The sequence below is a fragment of the Parasteatoda tepidariorum genome, chromosome 1 (genome assembly GCF_982258835.1).
Source record: "Parasteatoda tepidariorum strain Cologne lab strain chromosome 1, Ptep-v5.0, whole genome shotgun sequence".
NCBI lineage: Eukaryota > Metazoa > Arthropoda > Arachnida > Araneae > Theridiidae > Parasteatoda > Parasteatoda tepidariorum.
Window position 1 is genome coordinate 1,675,754 of NC_141755.1, and position 18,601 is coordinate 1,694,354.

Genomic DNA, 18,601 nt, shown 5'->3' on the forward strand with positions numbered 1-18,601 from the left:
TGCGTGGGGACATTATTCAACACTCATTTTTGTAAACACACACACACAATTTATATTTTACGTAATCCAGTATTTTTGAAAAAAGTAAAACTAATTTTGACAGTACTTTATTGACTTTTATTATACTACGAAAATGTCATTAGCTGTATAAGCTAAAACAGTAAGTGCGAGACCGTAAATTGAATTCGCGATAACTAATAACGCTATTTACATAAAATGAGATCCGTTTTAGTACAATTTCTTAAACTTTTGCGATACTTGGTGAGAAATTTTATCATCTAATTAATGTTAAACAGAAAATTCATATAACGGTTTTACTTTCCTTAAAGTTACGATTCTTTTTCCGCAAGCTAGTAATTTTAAATGCCTAAAAGGTAAAGTAACTACTAGATCAATCAACAAACAAGGGGCGAATTTCTTTCATGAACTTTTTCGGTAAAACTAACGCGAAAAAAAAATTACCCAAAACACCCATGGTTTTGCTCGATGGTGAGAGAAATGTAATTAAGCTGGAAGAATTTAATTAATTGGAAATTGTTCTTTCGAATTATTAAGCAAGAAGCACACCTTCTAATAGAAATAAAGTTACCGATGGCCAAATTTATTCCTTCTTTTCAACATAAACGTAAATTAAGTTATACTGAAAATGTAATAAAATCTCCAGATGAGATTTTTGTTAAATTATGTAAAAATAAAAAGTTTATTTAAAAAAAATTAAAAACTACCTTTAAAAAAATAATTATTTTTATTAAAAATTTATTATATATTTCAATTGGTTTGGTTTATACACGTGCTTTTATTTACCAGGAACTTAATTTTAATTGACGCGCAAATTAGTTATAGAAATATAATAATTATTGTGCCATTTGTAACAAATTATACATGCTTTGTTTACAACTGTTGTAAAAAATCGGGTATTTCTGTAAAATTCTAAGCCTATATATACAAATAATAACATACTTATTGTATTGACGTATGAGCTGAAAGCAATATAGTATAAGAGTAATACACATTCGAACATTGAATTTTATTAGCTTTAAATAAATGCTAATGTAATTCCCTATTTTTAATTTTGTATTTATTTAACTATCATATTAATTTAGTTAAAATAGCATTAGATTTCTGAACTTGCATGTTTTTCTCCTAAGCGGATACCTATATTTATGGGGTTCCCTTGTGGTATCTACTTTGTTTTCTTGAATTCTGCACAAGATGTCAATCATTTTAGCTTGAAAATTAGGAAACTGGATTTCTATAACTGCAATTATTTATATAAATAGTATTATAAGGCTACTATAAATTCGAACCTAAAGCTCGGCACTGGCAAAATTGACCGAATCTGGGTGTCCAGTATCGGATCTGGAGACGAAAATCAGGATCCGCCAGTAGAGTTGAAATTTGGTGAAGGGACCATTTTTATTTGTCAACTTCACGGATGCTTTATTCGGATTAAAATTTTTTCGAAAAATGTTGGAGTTTGAAGTGCTTTTTTCATGAATTTTCTTCTAGCATTTGCCGTTCATTGTAAGTCAAATAATATGAATGCTATTCTATATAATTGAATAACATCAATAAGTATATTTTTAAGAATATCTATAATTTGCAAATTTCAAACCTAGTGAAGCGATCTAACTGTGCTCATGCAGTTCCGTGGGCTAACAAGAAAGGCCCACCAAGTTTATGAGAAGAAAAAAAAATTACAATTGTGTCATATTTACAAAATGGCATGAAACAACGAATTTTCAATATTTTTTAAACATTCTACCTAATTCAGAGAGAGAGAGAAAATATTAAAGCTTATTTTCGTTCGATTCATTAAAAAGTGTTTTTTGAGCGCAAAACAAATTTCCGGCACTTAAAAAAAATAGACGTCTACCCGTTCCTCGTCATTTTACAAAGCCACGTTGCCTTATTAAACTCTGATGGATATGCTAGAATGATTTAGTGGGGCTAATAAATCAATCACGATCGCTCCCTTGACATCGGTTCATCAAACAAATGATGTATCGAAGTAAATATTATCTAGGGTACTTAATGACTGATCCGAAATTCGTTACGCACTTTTCTTGTAAAGTATGTAATTAAAAACCTTGAATAACTTCTAAACATTATCTATTGATGCATTTAAGCACTCCACGATTGAATCATTTTTTGATTTAATAATGCTCGCAAATTTAATTTTTAAATAAAATTATACTCTTTGCATCTGAGAGGTTTTTCAAACGGAAGCTGCTTATTGAGTAAGATTTTGAGAAATCTACTTTTTTCTTAGAGAGCTTCCTTTTTTATTTATTTATTACTATTTTATACAGAATAGGAAATTGAACCAAGTGGTCTCTAAAGTGTTTTGATGAGATAAGTTCATTGAATAATTCAATAGTATCCCATGACAGTTTTCCAAAAAACTCCTGGGTGCGGTTCATTCATTAGAAGAGAGAGAAATCGAATCGCTTCAATTTTTCTCGTAACACAAAGTTAAATAATTCTTAATTCTAAAATAGTAAAAGGTCACCCATTTATCGATTCATTCTTAACGAAAAATAAATGTTCAATGTTTCTTTTTCATTTTACACTATAATTTCTAAAAATAATTCAATAAATATCTTGTAAGTTTTGTAGTTTAGCATAAATGGCTTGTGTTAACGTCAGAGCTGGAACTCAGATTCAAAAGAATCTTGGGCTCTTTTGAATCCGAGGCTTTATGAGGTGTTTTTATTTTCTCTTACTTGAGCACCCAATGGGATGATGAGTGAGGAGTTCCGTAAATTGTCATGTTTAAAAAAAAATGACGGTTCTCTTAACTTGAATTTAAAAATTTAGTTGCTTAAATATTCGCTCACAAGATTCAATTTTTTTAAAATTTAAACCTTTTCTTAAATTTATTATAAAAAAGGCATTCATTTAGGCTGCAAAATTTAACATATGAAGGGGAAAAAAAAAGAAGAAAAAAATCTACAAACGTAGGAATTTATTTCTGCCTAAGGAAATGAATTTCTTTTCATTTCAACATGGATGAAATCAAGGACATGGGTTGAAATCAAGGCTAGATATACAGAACTTGCGAAAAAAAGAACACAGTAAAACTCTCTTTTTACTTATTTATAAAAATATTCACATAAATTGCTCTAATTAAAATAATCCGAAAAAGTTTTTAATGAAAACAAACTGTAAGGCCATGCTATATTCAGAAATATAAATAAGTATAATTTTTTTGTTAAATATTTCGGATAGAGTAGATGGATTACGTCTAAAAGAGTCGATAACGTAGAAAATGTATTAAAATGAATTCGAATCTTAAAAATAAAGGTATATTTCTTATTTTTCGACGTAATACGTATCAACAAATAATTCTATTTCTTTCGCGATGAACACTCTTCCATCTCTTAAAAAAAAAAAGGTTTTTTTTTTCCTTAACTATTTTGACTCATGTAAAAGAATTTCATCGAAAACAATCTCAAGCGTTAATCTCAAGCTTAAGATAAGCGTTGAACACGTTATTAAAATGAATTCCGAATTTTAAAATAAGGGCAAGGCTTTTCCGATTTTTCGTCATAAAAATATGTACCTACAAATAATTTTAATTCCATCGAGTTTAACATTTTTATACATTAAAATAAATAAAATAAAATAAGTATTTTCTGATCTATTTCGGTAAATCAATTTCATCGAAAACAGTCGATAGACATACATTGTAAATTTATAAAAATTAATCCGAATATTAAAATTAGGACGAAGTTCACCTTAGCTTTCAACATAAAAATACATATCTGCCAGTAATTTTAATTCCATTTCGATTAACATTCCTTTACGTAAAAACATACAATGAATAAAAGAATAAAAATATTAAAAATGAAATGTATAAATATTTTCATAACTATTTTGAATCATGTAAATGAATTTCATGGAAAGCAGGCAAGGCATGCGTTGTAAATTTATGAAAATTAATTCGAATTTTAAAATGCGGACAAGACTATTAGTTTTTGACATAAAAATACATACCTACTAATAATTTTAATTCCATCGCAATTAACATTTTTCTACTTTGAAAAAAAAAGAAGAATTGAAAATATTATGGCATAATTCTGATACTGGTTCGAAATTTAAAAAAGAGGGACGCAATGGTACATATGAACATGATTTTAAAAAATTATAATCACTGACACAAAATAAATGTGTAAATAAAAAATTAACGGAAAATGATTTAAAAAATTACGTCTTCATTTATTTTTGAAAACGAACATTTTGAATATTAGGAACATTCCGTTATGAAAATGTTAATGATTTCTGAATTTTCTGAAACTGCGGTTTTGACAATGGGAATAACTCCCTTTAGTTTTTGAGACTCTTTTCTATACATATTTGTCTTCTATAAATGTTAATTGAGCTCATTGCTCTAAAAGCAAAAATAATTTTAAGATAGAACGAATTTAAAAGTTCACTTTGTTTAAACTCAATTTTTGGTTTTGAGTATGCAAATGAGTTGAAATAAAATTCTTGCTGAAGTTTTTAGTGAAATTTTGTGCAATCAATTGGTCACTTCCCTTTGTTGCAAAGGAAACGTTATTCGGAAATGGCGAGGTCAGTTCTCTCCTTCTTGATTTCCTTGCTTGAAATTCTACTTCCGGTGACAAACAAACTTAAAGGACTTCTCGAAGGGACAGCATTCTGTGTTTCAAATCAGTTTTATTTATATTCTTAAAATTTCTAAAAATAGGTAAAATTAAATCTAATCAACGTTCGATATTTTTTGTCCTTGCACGGTATTTCAATAAAAAAAAATTTTAAAATTATTTACAAAACATAATGGTTAAATGAAGGACTTATAATGAAACAGTGCCTAGCCAAAAATGAAGTGAGTGGGTAGAAAACTTATGAATAAGATTAAGGATGAAATAGGAATGCTACCACGTAAATCTTCAAAATAGAGAGTTCAGAACTTTTGATTAAAAATGAACGTATCTTTTTTATTAAAAATATTTTGTCGTAATTATGATTTTTTCTTTTTTGCGTTTACCAATAACTTATTTTTTTAAAAAAGAGAGGAAATTTATACCAATTTTATTTTACATACTTATTTTTAGACATTAAAAATGTCGAAAGTGCACAATTAAGCATGTCAACAAATACGTCCTCTCTAAAGTATTTAAAAGGGAGTAAAACTTAGAGTATTGATTGTTTAAGTTTGCTTTTAAATTAAAAATTGAGCATACTCATTATTCTCATAACTACCATTTTATACGTTCTTTGTAGACTTTTTTTCAGCGACAGTACAATTTATGATTACATCTTCATTTTATTCATTAATTTTTTTTTTTTTACTTTGTGATTTTAAATGGTTTTGACTACCGCGGCATATAAATATTTCAAACGTACATGTAAGAAAGAGAATTGAGAATCATGCGTGGATATTTTTAATTTCTTGCAAAATTAAATATATATATACATATTGGAATTGGAAAATAGATGATTGTCATTCAATTGCAACTGGAAGAAATCTTTAGCTTAAAGCGTAGTTTTTTTTTCTGAAAAAAAGAAATAAGTTTTGTCACAAAAAGATATTTACTTAATTTAAACAGTTTTTAAAAGCATCTTCACCTGAGCAAGAATAACAGGTCTTTTATGCATTTATTTTAATTTTTTCACCGTTGTGATGGTTGAAATGTTCTTGAATAAAACTAAGAGATATTAAAGCATAAATTTTGATGCCACTAGAATTTTTTTTTTTTTTTAAACTTCGACTATATTTGGCAGCTTTAAAAGAGGTATAACTGCATCTCACCCCTTCTCTAAAAAGTAAATATTTCATGAAATATTTTTAAATAAACAAATAAAATAAATGTGATGTTACGGTGAAAAATATTGTTAATATCAAATTTAAGAAGTCAGTTTTCGTCAGCATTAATATACTTTTACGTAAAGTAAAAATAAGTAACGAATGAAATGTAATGAAGAAAGGAGTAAAAATAATTATATTCTAGTTTTCGGCCTATTCACTTTAAGTTTTTATATTAACTATACGTTACTTGTAGTTTTTACCTAAGAATTATTATCACATTATCTTTCGACAGTTTTTTTTTCAAAGGTGAACCTAAGCTCAAAGAAAAATTTTATTACCAAAATGGAAGTTAGGGGTATTAAAATTCATAAGAGTTTCTTTATTATTATTAATATAATTTTTGCATCTATTTATTACATCTATCTATTCACATAACTATGTGTTTATTCTGTAAAATCTTTAATTCGATTTCAAATCTTGTTCAAATATTTTTATTTTTAGGAAAATAGAATTATTTTGGTAAGCAAATAAGATCATGGTAAAAGTCGAATAAATTTCGGATGTCTCAAATTTCTAGGTTAATTTATTTTTTTCCTCCTTGAAATATTTGCTTTATTAGTGAAACAACTTAAAAATAATTTGTTTTTATTTTCATACAAAGGGACGGTTATGTTGATTGTATCATTTTTGAATCAAGCGAGGCAAATTTCTCTGAGGTGGCGCTGCGCGATATTTTCTTATAATAAACAATCAGACGACTCCAATCATTCAGCAATGTGATTGTTCCCTCTGAAAGTGTTCCATAATTTCCTTCGAATTTCCTGTGAGAAGAGACTGCTTGATGTGTTTCCATCCATTGTACTTTCTTCAGTGGAAAATAATATTATAATATTTTATTTCTAATTTATTTTCATATTAATTTTTAAAAAAATCGTTTGCACCTTAATTTATGCAAAAATTATTTTAGTTCGTTCCATGCAGACGATAAAATGATGAACACAATGTTTTTAATATATTTTATAATTTTTACATTATTATTGAACTTGGTAAACGCACAGAAAGATCCCGATCAAGGGTATTACGCGTATGGATATGTTGATAATGATTTGCGAGGAAATTATTGTAGTGGTAGAAGACCTCAACAATGCTGTCCTCAGAGAGACGATACTTGTACAGTACCAATACTCGGAACTGTCTGTTACTGTGACTTATTTTGCGATCGAGAAAATGGTGGTGACTGCTGTCCAGATTTTGAAAATGTCTGCTTAGGAAGAGCTGTTCAACCACCTGAGTTAATTGTGAGACCACGTAAGTTTTCAGACTTTGATTGCTCATTTTTTGATTAATTTGGAGTATTTTTTATTGTTTCTTATTTCATTTCATAACTTTAAATCAGAAATTTCAGAAAATTGTTATAAATTGTGTTTAGAGCTGGTTACAATTTTGCATAAAAGAATTCTGAATTGAGTTAGAACATCTGCATCAGTTAATGCTGTTAATATTATAATTATTATTTTTTTTTTTTACAGCCTGTAAAAAGGATTAAAAACTGGTAACATATATTAGACAACAACCTAAAGTTTTTTTTTCTTTTTTTTTTAGATTTAGCTTTCACTTTGATTTTACGAAGACATTCTATCATTTACTTCCACAGATAAGTTTCGTTTGAACAGTTAATAATATTTGGTAGTTACGAAAAATATTTGGTAATAAGCATCTACAATAGATTTTTCTATAGCTTTTCTATAACATAATGAGTTATTTTTCATTTTTAGAGAGAGAGAGAGAGAGAATGATTTAAAATTTTAATTTCAGTCTGGTCATTTAAAACGTTTTATACTTTTTACCTATCGGTAGTGCAGTATCGTGATATATGAAGCTCCGTGATAATAAAAAAAAAAAAGAAAAACCTTAAAATAAATTTATTCTTATATAATAGCTGCTAACTAATAAGGCTGTTGAGATAGTAAAGTTTGCATGCAATTTTTATGTTTAATCTTAGTTTTTGAAATTTCAAAAGAAAAAAAAAACATATTTTATCTACTGTGATAAAAAAAATCAATTGTTCAAATACATGTATGAAGATCGATTAATTAGGCAGTTGCTCTTATAGTTGGCGAAATATTTAAATTCTAGGCTGTTTGTACCCCCGGAAAAGAGAAGATTTATTTAGTAAAACCAGTTTAGATTAATCTTATTTTCAGGAAGATCAAAATATCCCTTAATTATTAAACTTCAATAGACATGCATACGGCTGTTTCTTAACTGGGGAAAAAATTAATTATATTAAAATGTAGTAAAAGCCTTTATTTTACTTTTTAAAACTGTCTAGTAATGAAATGGTTTCACAACCAGTTTTTTCCTTTTCCGGTGTACACACTACACACACCAATTTTAATTTTCAGAAAATAGATCCTACTTTTACGATTATATTTTGAAACCATTTTGTAAAAGCTTTTTCAATGACTGTATAAGGGCAGCACAATTCCTATTCTTAAAACCCATTTGGCGTCGATGATCTCATTTCTAAGACATATCTTAAAATAATGACGAATTTTTAAGTAGTACATGTTTCACTACCGTTATTTTTTATTTTTTTTTTATTTTATCAATAGCTAATTATAAATGAAAATTTTTTCCCACCGCTTTTATTTTTTTTCTTCAGATCGGAAGTAATTCTAATTAATTTACTGTCAAAATATTTTTTTTATTGAATTAATATTGTTCAAAATTTAGATAAAAGGTAAAAATGAATAATATGTACTTATCACAAGATTTTCAAAGTTATTATATTATGAAATGATCTATTATAGCTGCTGCTTCCTTTTGAGGGAATCCTTTTGAATTAGCTTATCTCCTTATTGATCATAATAATCACTGCAATCATCCAATCATGGGTACTGGTTGTTAACTGGTAGGGGAACCCAACACCATTGCAAGAATAACACCAGTTTATTGCCAAACATCCGGTATAGTCGGATCTAAGATAATGTGATAGAAATTTCAGTCATAGGAAAATTAAATCAAGTTAATTTTAAAATAATAAATTTAAAAAAAAACTCGCTCTATTAACTTAATTTTATATATTTTTTCAAAACAAAGCAGTTGACTTTCATATTTTTTTGATATACTAAGAGCCTTAACCTCCAACTGGCTCCGCTCGCCAACCCCTTAATTGATTGTTTTTCATAGTCATTATTCTTTTCACAAACACAGAAAAAAATTTTTTCTTCAAAATATGCAATCATTGTAGCTTTACGTGAGAACATTTTGTTAAGATGTTAATCTTTATGAAATAGACGATATAATAGACTAAATTTGAAAAATTATCATTTGTACTTTCTGGCAACATCTCTCTCTCTCTTTTTTTTTTTTTTTTGCTTCTTGTGAATGGCATTTTTTTGAACGCGAACTTATAAAATGAAGAAATAAAGATCTCGTGAGAAAATAATTTCTTTTTTCTACAACAATGGATAATCCATCTTTATTTAAAAAATGTTTCAAATTTTAAAATGTTTTCTTCAAGCATTTTTGCACATAATTATAAAATTCGTTTATACAAAGATAATTCCATGCAAAAAATAATTTTTAATTATTACTTATTTTTTATTATTTTATTGTAAGATATACAAACTTTTACATCATTTTAAAGAATATGGTTTTATGTCGCAAAATACAAGATCTGAACGAAATCGGTGGAACAATTTCTGACAAATCGAGTTTTAAATATCTGACATTTTTAAAATTTGATCTCTCGGGTACTATTCGACCTATTTCGTTCAAATGCTGTATTTGGCCTTGTAAAATTATATTTTTTAAAGTTACGTAAAAAGTTGTAGATCTTTTAATTCAAAATTGTTGAATTATTATTAAATAAAATAATAAAAAATTATAATAAATCATAAAGAATTATTAAAAATTATTTTTCGCATGGAATTATTTTTGAATAAACGTATTTTATTATCGTGTGCAAAAAAGTTTAAATCCAGTTCCATTAAAGAGGAAGTTAGGAAATTTGAAATTTGGATCATGGGAAAATAAAAAAAGTGGGGGTCATATATACTATTTCGAATCAGTTTTGGGTGAAGTTTAGGCGCAATATATTGGCAGTGGAAAAAATATGTAATTTAGATTTGATATTATCTTTACATGATTCCTTGAAATTTAAGTGAGAGTTAAAACGGGAACTATATTCACCGGGCTGCCCACTGCTACGCTATTTGTAAAACATTTTATCGAGACACTTATTACATAGATAATAATTATAAACAATAAAAAAATTAAAGCTTTCCATTGGTAATTTCCAGCTCTCATTTACACGTAATGGTGTGAAAAATAAATTTACAAAACGAAGAATCATTTATTAAAACATTAATTTAGCTGCCACTAGAAGATGTTTTCCAAAAAAGCGTAGGAAAGTGGAAGCCCTATGCATTCACAAAAAAAAAATGATCACAAATTTAACACCACTTTTTTAATATTATATACTATTACTTATATTAATTTAAAACTTTAATATACATTAAAACCACATAGATCGCTAACCTCAAAGTTTCATCACAAATAAAAAGAAACATGATGGATGGGATAGGGGCCCAGCTCAAATTTCAAGACAAGACAATATACATTAAAACTTTTCCAGCTGTTATTTTTGCGAGATTCAACAGGGTTCGTACGGTCCTTAAACAATTTAAAAAGTGGTAGCAAAATTATGAGAATAAAATGTAATTCAAGTAGCTTTTATTTACCACTAAGCTTAATTATTTCCATGTATCTAGTCATGAAATCTGTATCATAGATAATAAAAATAACATTTCAACTTCTTTATTCATTAAAACCACTTTTTAATTTTTCTAACAACCGTACGAACCCTGTTTAACCAACCAGGAGCTACAGTTTCCTTTCAAGAACACGTTCTTGAAAGAAAAAAAAAATGTATACCAATAATTACCGATTTTCCGTAAGATTTTATTTATATCGTTACATAATCTATCATTAATATCAGCATACACTGCTATTCGTCTGATATGTTTTTGCCTTCAGTTAAATTTTAATACAGGAATATTTCATTGACATTTACTACAGAGCAAGAGGTGGCTTTTTCATAGAATTTGATATTTAATTTAGTTATATGTTTGTTTATTGTATAAACCATCTGATACCTAGTCCTAGCGTTTCGATTTTATTGTGTACCTGGGCCGCGAAGCGGCCCCTATCCCATTCATCTGGAATTTTAGAACAGTTTTGGTTGAGCAATGAGGTAAGCAGGCAATGGAGTTGCTTTTATGAATGTTTCAAGTTCTTTGCTTGAATAACTAAAAAGGAATCAAAAATAAATTGAGCAGCTTACTCTAAACTGTGTTTGTTTGATTTTGGAGTTGTTCAGAATTGTATCAGCATGAGGAAACGTTATTTTCAGAAAGGTTTATGAAATTATTTGTTTTGATAGTTATGATATGAGGCGTCGGAGGTGAAATGTGCAGCTATTGGTCTGTAGTTTTTATCTTTGATATAATTTTAAAATTTAAAGATTTCATTAAAATTTGCTGTTTTACATTCTATGGCTTTATCGAAAAAATCTGTGTTTAGCTTGTATATATGCTGTGATAGAGTTGAAACCATCTGATACCAGGGCTGAAAGTTCATATATATCATGACGGAAAAGAGTAAGAACTGGTAAATAAAAAAGGATCATTTTTAGCCTTTCTTCTTCAGGAATAATAAAATATACATAACTACCAATTTTTTTAACGTATGCATTTTATCTATTGAATTGCCTTTTCCCCCGAGCAAAAATTAATAGAAATAAATTGTTTATTGTTAAGAATAGATTTACTCCACCCGAAAATTATCTAGTATTGAAATAGTTGTTCTACTACCAGCGTTTTCTCTTTTCCGTCTCGTTTTCAGGCCTGTCTGAAACTATCAATGCTCTGTCAAATTAGACTTTCGATTCGAACATATTTCCCAGAAGACTGGAGGGGATTTTATTTCACTTAGGAACACTTCAAATAGAACAACTTGAGTTTGCGATGGTTTCGTATGAGAGCTAAACTTTTAAAAGCAAATAAATAAATAAATATGTAAATAAATAAAAAAAATTTGGTTTTTACTAAAAAAAGCGTTATGCTCACTTTCAAATGCATGTGACCCAAAGGCATAAAATTTTGTTCTCGGGAAGCACTTTCTGTTTTCAAATTTTTCGCAATTCTACCCAAATACAAGAAATAAAAAAAACTAAAAAAAAAAACTTATCGAATGCTGTTTTTCCGCAATGGGACTTGCGAATCAAAGTGCTATACTGCTGACTGTTCAATTTGGTTCTCCAGGGTGTTGATGAAGGGAAGTTTTCTTGTGGAGGAGGGGTAGATTCTCAATGTTTATTTACTTTAAAAACTGTGTTTGTATAATTAGCAGGATGATTAATTTATATTTATTAAGTGAATGACGCTTTGAAAGGAATCCACCCATATAAGACATATAATTCTCATTTGCTGTGAAGGCATGCACAAACCAAAGAGATTCATTTCATGCGTTTTTAAAGGTCACAATGGGAAACTTAATTTTTGGTTATGCTATATTATATCAAACTAGGCACACATAGATATATGGCGAACTAATATTAGTACGACACGATATCAATAATTTAACACGAAACACACATGCGGTTTTGTACATCTTTGTATTACTTATGTTTTGTGTCTTTCGCCATTAAATTTTTGTGCTAACAAAGCTTACAACGCACCGTTAAATCTTATTACCTTGATTACGTACATATTGATAACTTTTGCTCTTTCTTGCTTTAAATTTGGCGCAGACGCTTAAAAATATCGATTTATTAAAGTCATATTAGATTTTTTAGACTAAAAAATAAAATTTCACATCGAGTAGAAACGAATCAGAAAGAAATAGCAATTAAAATAATGCATTTAAAATATAGCATTAAAATATAACATTTAACCTTTTTTCTTTATGTACATCAATTATCATATCAAATGTCTCGGAATTAAAATCCCGGTATTAAAGAAATTCCATGAAAATTTCAGAAGTTAGAGTAGTGATTACAAGTTACTTTTTTTTTTCTTCCCAAAAATATCCTAACATAATAAAATGGCGGAATACAAAGAAAAAAAATGTCATGAGCAAAATAATTCTAAATAACTTTAAGGAATGAAAGCATATTCAACATTGAATTGTAATTTACATTATGAATGAACTATTATTATTTTTAATAATGACGCATATAATTTGACATTTTGTACAAAGCGTAAAATAAAAAAAAAGGACCACTGAAACGGACTGAATAAATTTTGATCTAATGAACGGATCTTCACGTTCCAGAACTAAATCTAAATGGTTCAAGAGGGTGACCTCAAATATGCTAATTAATGAATGCAGACAATATTTTAAATTACGAAATCAGACACAAAAATGTACTTTCTCTGAATAAATATAAATTTTTTTCATCGACTTCGGATATCTGACCACCAAAATATAGGGGGGTAGCAGCAATTTGGGAAATAGGATTTCCCATACCTTGGTCAAGATAGCAATCCAAAGTTTTGAACTTTTATGTTAGTTTTACTTTTTGCGTATTTCACCCTATCTCGATAACTATTTAAGCGTGTTGAAAAAAGTTTGCATATAATTATAAAATCCGTTTGTCTCAAGATAATTCATGCAAAAAATAGATTTTAGAAAAAAATTATTATTACTTTTTATTTTAGATTTATATTTATAATTAGATTTATATTTTTATATTTAGATTTTATTTAATAATAATCGAAAAAAATTAAATTATAAAGCATGCAATTTTTACGTTTTTTTAAAGTACGTAATTTCATATGGCAAAATACAAAATGTGAAGGAAATCGATCAAATAGTTCAAGAGAAATCGAATTTAAAAAAAAAAGTAGTATTGTTAAAATTTGATTTCCCAAAAATTATTCAACCGATTTTGCTCAAATTTTGCTTTTTGCCTAACTTTGGACAGCTCTCCTGACCTAATTATTGTGACCATATTTCCCAGATTGGGGCTACTCCCAATATTTTGGAAGTCGAAAATCCAAATTCGTCGAAAAAAGGGTATGTTTATTTAGGGAAAAAGCTTTTTTGTCTAATTTCGTAATTAAAACTATTGTCTACACTAATTAATTAGCATATTTGAGATCACCACCTCAAACCATTAAGATTGAATCCTAGAACGTGAAGATTCAGACTGGTCCATCTGACCTTATAATAGGTTTCAATCCAGGAATGAGTTGAATATCGACCTATGAGAAAATATTAATTTCACATTTTCATTTGAATAAATGATCTGCTATTCTTAACACTTGATCAGTTTTACTATCATAGTACAAAAGGGATTTTATGATTACAATCAAAATAAGGTATTCATATTTTGAATAGATTATCGTATTATTTTTGGATCATCTGTAAGCATCATCAATGAAATAAAGCACGCTTTTTTAAAATCTACCTTTATTAATGGCGGGGGGTGCTTAAAATGTGTTATAATGCTATTGCATTATATGGTGTTGCTGCTTGTTGTTTCCAATGACACTCGGGCAAGTCAAGTTCACCAACCAATTAAGTCGGGGAGGTGTACCTTTCTTTTGACAAGAGAGCACCGCGAGGGTGAAAGCACGTCTTAGCTCAGGACCCCATAGATAGATGACTGCCCCAATCATTTGTGAGGCCTTTATTTCCTCAATTTAGACACAGTTCTGAGGGGGAGGAAATTTTCTTCTGATCCTTGTACCTAGGGTACAGATCAGTGACTGGGGCTTTCGGTTCCACAGATTTTACGAGCTAGTATATTGTATTCACTCTGTGGGTCTCAGTGGTTTCGAAGATCGAACTCCGGACTGCAGTCCAATGATCTAAACATTGGGATATCGCGGCCGAAAAAAGAACTACTTATCAACATCTCTTACCCACATTCGCACTTTTAAAAGCATCTTAATTATAAATTTTTTCTCAAATTTTTGTAATTCAGTAATTTAGCTAAGTAAATATGGTTTTGGAGTATTGAAAATCGTTGGGGCATTTAATACATACAAATGTTACTTTGGCTACATCGGAAAATCCAGACTTTCCTCAAAATTTATGTCAAAGGAACACAATATATATTTCCGTCAACAAAAATTTGATAAATCATCTTGGAACCGTGGACATGAATTTAATTTCGATAACGCTATCCTTCAAGCCCTGTCACAACAGCTCATTTTGATATTCTGAAAACTAGTTTCATTCATATAAATGATTTCATTCATCCCAATTAACGACACGAGCTCTTCACCAGTCTTCCCTATCATCTGGAAATGCATTTTTGCCCTTATTTGCTTTTCTTGGCCCTCGTGGTTTCCTTAATTTCGTTTTTCACATTTATTTCGTTTTGCCTCTTTTTCATTTTCAAATATGCGTTTTTTTTTTAAATTTTCAAATCTAATTTTTTTTCTTCCATTTACGCCTTGAAAGCGGGTGTTTATTTTTGAATCCTTGAACCATGTCGACTTTTTCCACTTTTATAATTTTTGAAGTAAATAAAATTTTTACAATATAATCTACTGTATCATGTTTTTTGAATTTTTCCTTTCTTATCAAATATTCAACTTAATAAGTGTCTACCTGGGCTCCTTAGACCATTAACGGCCCTTTGCTCCAACCTCAATCGCATAAAAAATTCGTATTCTAAAATTTTCATTTCTCAGAAACTATTTGAACAGTTCCGTTCAAATTTTCATTTTATCAGTTTAAATTGCATTATTAAAGATAATGTAAACGTTTTGAATTTGTTATTAACTCTGCAACACCTTGTTTCTTTGAAAAAATTATAAGGTGAGTGTTTGTATTTATATGTTTTAAGTGGAATTAATTGCATGTAATAGTTTTATTTTTCTCACTGTGTAAAAGAGAATTCAAAATACAGTTATTGAAGATACGTTTTATTTATTTTTAAGCATCATACCATAACAAAGTACTGAGATAAGTGGTGTTTATTCATTGGATCACCAAACGATGAAAAACCAGTGAAGGAACAAGTGTTCCTTTACTGTTTTTTTTCTTCTAAGTTAATGAAAATAAAAGATAAACTTTAATTTTCTTGTACCTTTAGTGATATTCCACATCAAAAGTATGTTAAAAATACGAAAAACACTTCTGACCAGTGAGGGAACAGGCATGTTCCTTTACTGGGCATAGATTTCCCAGTGAATGAACAGAATGTGTAATATGTTGACACTTTAATTTTCAATTCATGATTACAAAAAAAAGTTAACATTTTCCAAGTATTTATATGTTATAATTTCAAGAATAGGCTTGTTTTTAAATATTTGTATGGCTTATAAATTCATAAAAAGCATTAAAAAATAACCAAAATTAAGTGTTCCTTTAATGGGTGTTCATTCACTGGCAAGAGCTGTTCCTTCACTTGGTCTTCTTACTACTGGTTATTTGAACCTCCAAAACTTTAAAACAATATTATGTAAGTTCTCTACAATTTTTTTTACATAATTTGCAATTAGTAACAAATATGTTGACACTGTCATTTAACTAAAATTACGAATTTTGAAATTAATATGATTTTTTAAAAGGCAAGCGAAGCTTATGTGTTCCTTCACTGGTTAGTTTACTCTAATAAATAATCGTAATTTTTTTGAAGAACTATTCTTAAAAAAATGCTTAATTATCTTAAATGGTTCCTGAGAATTGTTTGAAACGAAAAAGGGAAATTGACATTAAAGTGCATGAAAGAAGGGTTTTTGAATTGTACTTCAAGAAACATAAAAATGTAATAGTACCGCAATATATATTTTTTTCGATTTGAAAATTTAATTTATTAATCTTTTTTAAAATTTAAAATTGACAATTTTTTATTCCTTTTGCATAAGTAGGTATTGATGCCAATTTGTACAGTCATTGGGAAAGATTTTACAAAGTGTTTGTAAGAAAAAGAATTTTCTACTTCACACAACACTTAAAATCATAACTGATAACTGATTAATCTAAAATGCATAGGGTCGTTCTTTTTTAAACTTTAAAATCAAAGTTGTATTCGTTAAAATATAAAAGTTGTAACCACTAGGAAAATTTTTCGTCAACGATTGAACAAATAGGCAGTTATTGTATCTTTGCATAAAAAAAGTTGCAATTACAAAACAAACAACAAAAACAATTGGAAATTGCACCATTTATAGAACCGTTCACCTAATTTTTAAAATTATTTCCTGACTTTTAATTACCATTTTTATTATTATTCATTAAAGTAAAGATATATCATGACACTTTTTGAGTTATAAATTTAAAGAAGCTTTAGTTATTTTTTGTTTAGTGTATACAAAACTTTATGAATTAGCTACGAAGTAGAGTATCCCTTTCTTTCCTTGAATGCAGCTTTAAAATTTCCAGAATCAAAGCTTTATAGCTAACTTAAAGAAACTGCTCTGCTACAAATAAACATTTCGCAAAGTGTCTCACCTGTTGATATCTTGTCATCCAGATGGCGCTACAGGGAATCTTTTTAGTAAACAAAAAGCAGACAGTTTTCAATCAGTTAAAGATGAAACTTCCAAACCACCGAAAGTGTTCTGCGAAATTTTTTAAATTTACTCTTTTAATTTGCGAACAATTTTGATAACCCTCGATTGTACTGAAATACTGTGAGAGGTGCAAAGCTAAGGATCCCCACATTTTGATTTAAAAAAAATGTATATAAAAATGTTTATGCAATTAATTGTTGCAGTATTCGTACTCTCAGTACTGGATACAGTATATACACAAGGGTTACACCATCCCAATTATTATCATTACGAACATGAAAAGAATGACTTGAGGGGAAATTATTGCCGCAATAGAAGACCTCAACAGTGTTGCCCTCACAGGGATGATACTTGTACTGTACCTATACTAGGTACAGTTTGTTATTGCGATATGTTTTGCGATCGAACAAATAATGCGGATTGTTGCCCAGATTTTGAAGAAGTATGCCTTGGTGTGATATTCCCGACTGGAATTCCGCCTCAATTGATTATACGTAAACGTAAGTGATTTAAAGTTTGATTGTTTTATTATATAGTAAAATATGAAAAATAAGTTAAATTATTAAAAACTATTAAAATATCCTTATAAATTTATTTTTCTCTAAAATAATGAATGACCTATTTTTTTCTTTTAGGCAAAAGTGTTTCAAATATGTGCGACATTTTTTCATAAAATGTATTAATATTTAGAATTTACGCGCTTTCAATACTTCACACTTTCTCCTCAAAACGATAAGTTGTTTTAGAGTTTGATAAATATCGCATAAAAATATTTTATGAGATAATTATCCAAAAAGAACAACGTTTATGTTACTTTGAAATTAGATAAAATGTGTTACGTAATTTAAAATTAGTATAAAATATTAATCTAGCTCCAAAGTAACGCAAACGATGTTCTTGCGTGAAAAGTATCCAATAAAACTAAACAGCTTTAAAAATATGAAAGAATTTAAGCGAACATTTATAGATTACGTATTTTTATTAAATAAATTATATTAATATATTATGGTAACGATATGATTATGAACGCTACTATTTTAAACACAATATTTTTAAATATTTTATACATAAATCTAATATTTTAAACATTTTTGATCATAATTTACATATTTTTGTATTACATTTTATAGTAGAAAATCTATAACCGTATTTATAAATGTCCCACGAGGAAAAATTTTGTGCGTGTCTGTTTTAATAATCTCTTAAGATTGTATAATTAATTGCTATGACATTATTTTTGTGTATGAAACTATATGTCTCATAATTTAGCCTTTTCGTAAAGAAA

At 28.2% G+C, this 18,601-nt stretch overlaps 2 protein-coding genes across 3 annotated transcripts in view; one reads left to right on the plus strand and one right to left on the minus strand.

Annotated features, from left to right (window-relative positions):
- Positions 1-18,601, minus strand: part of LOC107438845 (histone-lysine N-methyltransferase SMYD3) — an 83,220-nt gene that overhangs the window by 45,638 nt on the left and 18,981 nt on the right. The window lies entirely within an intron of this gene.
- Positions 6,529-18,601, plus strand: part of LOC107438844 (tubulointerstitial nephritis antigen-like) — a 59,776-nt gene continuing 47,703 nt past the window's right edge. The window contains exon 1 of one of the 2 annotated variants that reach the window (XM_016051229.5): positions 6,529-7,084. In XM_016051229.5, coding sequence (XP_015906715.1) covers positions 6,766-7,084 — 319 coding nt within the window. In that variant the 5' untranslated portion in view covers positions 6,529-6,765. Of the gene's footprint in view, positions 7,085-17,311; positions 17,817-18,601 lie in introns of those variants that run through there. The other variant, XM_016051228.5, reaches the window with a different exon arrangement.